The following is a 6,000-nucleotide window of genomic DNA, read 5'->3' as shown; positions in this document are numbered from 1 at the left end:
AATGGCGATGTAGCATATCTGAATGAGCTATATTTACTCATCAAAATATGATAATTCGCCTGACCATGTCTCATGGCTATTTTTCTGCGAGTGGCGCCCTTGCTTGCCATGATGCTTGATATTTGCTTGCCTCAGTGTAGACAACTGAGATAGAATCACGTATAGCAAATTTCAGTCAAAGACTGTCGTCTTTCTTGCTACTTATTGTTACGGTTCGTGTTCTCCAGGAGATCGAGACGCCGCAAATACAAATTCCGTGTTCTAGCCAGTCTAGAACTTAATGGTGTTGTTAATCTGGGAATAGTCCTATGTCACGCCTTTCTTTGCTTCTGGGCGGCCTAGTCCCCGGCCAGTTCACTCGAAAATTCCAGGTTACCTTGCGCGGCGACCAGCACCAGGGACGCGTCGTCCGGTTCTAGGATCGATATTCAGCTAGGAGCCTCCTCATCTTACGTAGACATGAAGCGATGAGTGCAGGAGATACGATATGGACAGCCCACGTAGCTTATCTGGTTTCCCCGGACGAGGGGAAGCTCCTCACAAATTCGCAGGAAGTACCTGGGAGCTGCATTGTCTTTGGGGTCCGTACAAAGTATCCCAGCCGTGATCCCTTTCCCTCAATACGTGGTCCGCACGATAGTGCTGTGGTATCATGGCCATGGACTGGTTTAGCTGCTGCTGTTGTAGTTGATACTGTAGATGGCGCGTAAGATAGTGCTGAGGGGCGTGATGTTGCGGAGGTGCAAGTTCCTTGGCGGACTGTAGGATCATCGTCCAAGACTGTACACTCTGCGCTACCCCTGAAAGATAACCATCGTATACAAGCACTGAGTTCGTCTGAGCGCCCAGTGAGGAGTAAGGTCCCAGACTGTGCGATGCGGTTTGCGGAAAGAAATGCTGCGGTATGACAGGGTTCTGGTCTTGCGAACTAAAGATTGACATGGCCGCGGTAGTCTCGTGCTGGTCGGAATGTTCCAACGTCGAGCCCACCGAAGGTACTTGATCCAAAGATGCTAGAGAGTGCAAGCTGAAATGGTGCTTCGTAAGGGCAGCTTTGCGACGGAAACTACAACCAAGAACGCGGCAATGTGAGTCGGTAGACACTTCTGCAAGGGAGGGTTATATAAACGCTTTACCTTCGTCCGCAAGTCCGCTCTTGGCAGATGTACGGTCGCTCCCCCGTGTGAATCATTCGATGGCGGGCCCGAGTGGAGGACTGTTGTAGTTAGTAGATTTACCGGGTCCAAGGACCGGGGCGAGAGCTCACATCTGCGAAGGCTTTCTGGCACCCCTCATGGTCACAGATATATGGTCTTTCGCCGGTATGAGTCCTGGAATGTACATTCAAAGTGCTGCGCTGTATGAATCTCTTGTTGCAATTTTTCACTTCGCAATGATAGGGCCGGTCATTGGTGTGTATCCGATAATGGCGGCTCAGATCTGATTTGTGACGGAAAGACTGACGGAGTGATCGTATTAGTGTGCAAGCTGCAAGTTGATGCATGACTAGAAAGGAAAGAAACGCACCTTGCCACAGTGCTCCCAGGAGCAGGTAAAAACGCGCTTACTACCAGGGTCCATGACTGCGAATTGAGTGGTCCTCGACGCAGCACATGTACCATAATGAGGGTCACCGCTTGTGAACCAGAACGGAAAATGAAGGGTGGCGGTGTGCGGATAAGATATTAGAAGAAAAAGGCGCCGAAGGTAGCAAGACAGCGGAAAGCATGTCATTGACTGTCAGCGGCGCAAGCCGAAAGAAATCCGTCGAGGATCGTCTTCAGTCCTCGTCCGGGCCGTTCCGCGTCACTTGCCAACGCCCCACCGAAAACATGTAGATGAATTGGAGATTAGGGGCTGTCATAAACCTTGAATGGGAGAGTATGCTAGACTACCCCTAAACCAAATATGGCGATATTACCAAGTTTGACACCTTTTGACTGCTGCCAACCGAAAAGCTTCCTTCCGTGACTCTGCCATTGTCAAAAAGCCGCAGAACCATTCCAGTGGAGGCCTGCGGAAGGCTCTGGGTGCTCTTTCCCCTGTTTCTCCCCCGGTACTCTATTTTTACTTGAGTTGAAGATCCTTTTTCCGGGGTGCACGTCAGCCTTGAAGACCTTAGCACAGTTTTTAGTAATTTTCAGATGCATAAAGACACTGACTGTATATCTTAAAGGGGTGAAAGACGGGGCCGATTATTTACTATAGTGTCATTATTAGAACACAATAACGTCCTTGAATCTTCTGCTCTTTTCATCTCTTCTTCAACTGATTCAATTCAATTCAACTCATCTTTTTGGATGGGTCCCCTTGATAGATTGGCCCCATTCTTGCACACGATGCCGTACTGTATCAGCTTGCTCGACAGTAGGAGTTCAGCTCGTGAAGCAACAAAATTGCCTCCTGATAAAACTGTTGTCGCTCCTACAGCGTCGTCCCGCCACACAGCTGCCACCTACAGTAGTGAGGCCTGTCACAGCTAAAGATATGGGCCCACTTCGTCTCTAATAAGCTATTGTTGAGAAGTAGAGCGGTAACTTACTGCCTAGACAGTGGTTATACTGAGTGGCCCACCTTCCTTTTTGTTCGTATGGTAATTTAGTATCCTTGCCAATACAGCTACCGTAACACGGTGTATTGAGCCATCTATGGTGTATTTCGGCCTTATCCGAAGATTGGCTCCGCTTGACCTAACTTGTTGCCTATTCGCCCGAGAATATTACTAGCTTGTAAAATTACTAATCTATTGCCCCAGCTTTCTCAAGCAGGAGCTCCTACATACAAAACCATTACGATATCGCGCCGCTAAGGATTTCCTCATTTGGCGCATTTCCGCGAGTCAAGGGTGGTCTCACTGGTTTGTCCTGCAGCTAAACACGATGCACGGAACAACAATCTGCAATGTGTTCCTTGGGCGTATTACGTCACGCTCATCCCTTGAACGCAGCTTATCCTTATCAGTAACCTCCTGCGTCGAAAATGAGGTTACAGGTCTAGGCAAAGCGATGAAGTAAAGCATCCGAGATATGGAGTGATTGAGGGTGAGGCAACAGGGGTTGCGAAGCTGGCGGTAGAGGCCTTAAAACAGACCACATTGATGGGAAGATCAAACTGGGTTGACGAATAGGCTGCATTGTATGCTGATAGTGCTAAGAACAGTCAGCAAATTAGAAGGACGGCCCACATCTAGTACCTGGTAAGTGGCCGATGTCCTTTACCAGGCTCAATCTACTTAGCCGTGTCACGGGACGACCCCCCACCCTCTCGGGTAGGGGGTGTCCCTCAGCCATAATGCAATTCTCAGCCATAATGCAAATTCTCTACTTTTTCAACTTTACGTGTATTCCTACCTACCAAAAATGCCTAAAAACCTCGTGATAAAGAGGATCTGCTAGCTAAGGCATTACATGCTTATACTACGCGAGAATTTTCATCCCTACGTAAGGCTGCGGACCATTATCGCGTGTCTTATTCGAAGCTTCGCGGTCGCAAAAACGGACAGACATCTCTCTCCGATCGCCCTACCACCAATAATGCATTGAATTCGAATCAGGAAAATGCATTAATTAGCTGGATCGAATTGCTAAACTCTTGCTATACACCTCGAAATGCAAAAGACATTGAAATTGCCGTAAATCGCCTATTAAAAATGGCAGGGTCGGAGAGAGTTGTCGGCCCAATGTATAGCTATCGCTTTATACGGCGTCTACCTCCACACATCAAGCTTATTACCCAAAAACCAAAGGAATCTTTACGAATTCAAGCCGAGGATCCTGGGGTTATTAGCTATTGGTACGATAGGCTTGAGTATCTCTACCGTGAGCATGGTTTTGAACCTCATGAGATCTATAATTGGGATGAAACCGGCTTCCAAAATGGCGAAGGACTTAACTAACACGTCGTCTCTACGCGTCAAACTGCTAGCATTGCTACTGGAGATCGAGGTGAAACTATTACCGGCATTGAATGTATTGCCGCTGATGGCTGGGTGATTTTTCCATGGTTTCTAGTCAAAGGCAGCGTCTATATAGAAGACTGGTATAGCAATATGTCAACCTCTTCTTCGGCGTACAAAATTATCCACTTAACGTCTAATGGCTGGACGGATAGTGAGACTGCTTACCGATGGCTCTGCTCGTTTCATGAAGCTACAAAAAACCGCGTACGACGCGGGCGACCGAGGCTTTTACTAATGGATATAAGACATAAGACACATCTTTAAGACACATCTATAGATTGTTTTGCACCACGTGATACCGGTTTTCCGTGCTCTCACGTGCTCCGTCGTGCCCTGCACCGGTGCCCTGCGGTACATACGGTTCCCTGCTCTGGTGTTCTCCGCCTGCTCGCCGCCTGTAGGGTTAACCCATGTAACTATGCTGCCCAACATCTCATGCGTGTGTTTGCGCGTCTGGCCCGTCGCCTTCCCTCCTCTTTCTCCAGAGTCTGTGCACCGACGTGCCGCCGCGCCCCTACCGCTCCGCACGAATCGAATCGAATCGAACTTTTGCCTGATTCGATTCGATTCGAATTAATATTGAAAATAACGATTCGTACGAATTCGAATTCATGACCGGTTCGAATTCGATTCGGTGTTCGCGAACTTTTTTGTATTAAATCCTCATTGGGAAGGCGGTAAACCAAGTCGGGCAGTACCTGTAGTTGAACACCATCAGTTATAAGCAGCAATCGACACCAGACTTGTAGTCTAATAAACAACCCTTATTAAGTTAACAGGTACAGATATAACTAAGCTGAGGTTGGTCTTTGATATAAAATTTAAACGATTTGGCCTTGGATCGAATAAGCTGTAGGGCAGTATCAATATACATGGGTTTTCGCCAGCTACGTCCATGCACATAATATATATTCTTTACCCCTAAGTTTACTCAGTAAGAACACAACCTTATTTATAGTCGGCTTCGCTTCAAATTTAGATTATCTCATAGATCCCCTCGAGATACACGTAACACATCAATATAGAGCCAAAATATCAATAGTTGCATATTTTATTCAATGTAGAGTAAATGGATCGTCTAATCGGGTTAGCGGAGATTCCACAAGAACGCGTCTCCGCGCGTACGTGCTTTCAATCAGAACAACATTCGAATCGAGGTAAAAAGAGCTATCGAAAACCACCACTTCTGGGTGCTCCAGAGTAAGCAATCAAGCAAGACACAAGCTTGATATACTAATGTAACGTTAGATGACTTCTCCACTTGCTACAACATTCGATTGTCCTAATACTAGGAAGAATAAACGCGATTATGCGGCGCTTAATAAATACGGCCTCCTTGCAGAGGATGTATCACCCCCGCCCCCTCGAAAGAAGAGAGCGGTCCAGCCCGCCTCTAAGTCACCGACTCCTCCGATTTCAACGTCCCCTACCGCTCCCAGCGATGTTTCTAGAAGTTTATCGAACCTTGATACGGACATATGCCCATCCCAATCAATCTCTCAGATCGAATACGAGGTTGAGAGGGTTAAAATCAAGCAGAAAGATGAGAGTGGGTCGAAAGAGCGGAGCTGGGTATGGAAACACTACCGTACAACACCTGAATCTGGTACCTGGAGACTAGGAAATAAGGAGCGGCTCGAGCTTAAACACCAGTGTATTGTATCGCCATCTAGCTGTCGATTCTTTCGATTTGCATCTAAACTGCGATCTTCAACCACGGCGTTGAAACAGCACCTGCAGCGAACACACAAGCTCTTTCAGGACGGTCATCCAGAGTGCCAAGGACCATTAAGCTCATGGATTTCTAAGGAAAAGAAGCTCCCATTCGAAGAAGCTGCCCTGAATTGGATTGTATCGACCTACCAGCCGTTTACATGCGTCGAACAACCTTCATTTAAGGCCATGCTGAGGTCTGCAGGCTTTCAGGACTCCGTACTAAGTGCGGATACTGTTTCACGCCGATTATATCTTCGGCTTGATGCTCTTGACAATGAGCTTTTAATCTTGATGTCTTCAGCTTCGTCAATCGCGCTATCTCTTGA

General features: G+C 47.4%; 1 protein-coding gene across 1 annotated transcript; it reads right to left on the bottom strand.

The window, feature by feature from the left end:
• Nucleotides 1-537: 537 nt before the first annotated feature.
• Nucleotides 538-1,581, bottom strand: N7446_014046 (C2H2-type zinc finger protein; the record flags this gene model as incomplete). Its single annotated transcript, XM_058522785.1, has 4 exons — nt 538-1,066; nt 1,137-1,216; nt 1,268-1,459; nt 1,528-1,581. The coding sequence occupies 4 exons, from the start codon at nt 1,579-1,581 to the stop codon at nt 538-540; spliced, it is 855 nt and encodes a 284-aa protein (XP_058364878.1).
• Between the last annotated feature and the right edge of the window lie 4,419 nt (nt 1,582-6,000).

This window comes from Penicillium canescens, assembly GCF_028828765.1.
Source record: "Penicillium canescens strain IBT 15451 chromosome Unknown utg000012l_segment0_segment0, whole genome shotgun sequence".
NCBI classification, from domain to species: domain Eukaryota; kingdom Fungi; phylum Ascomycota; class Eurotiomycetes; order Eurotiales; family Aspergillaceae; genus Penicillium; species Penicillium canescens.
Note: the sequence above shows the minus strand (reverse complement) of the source record. Positions and strands in the feature narration are given on the sequence as shown.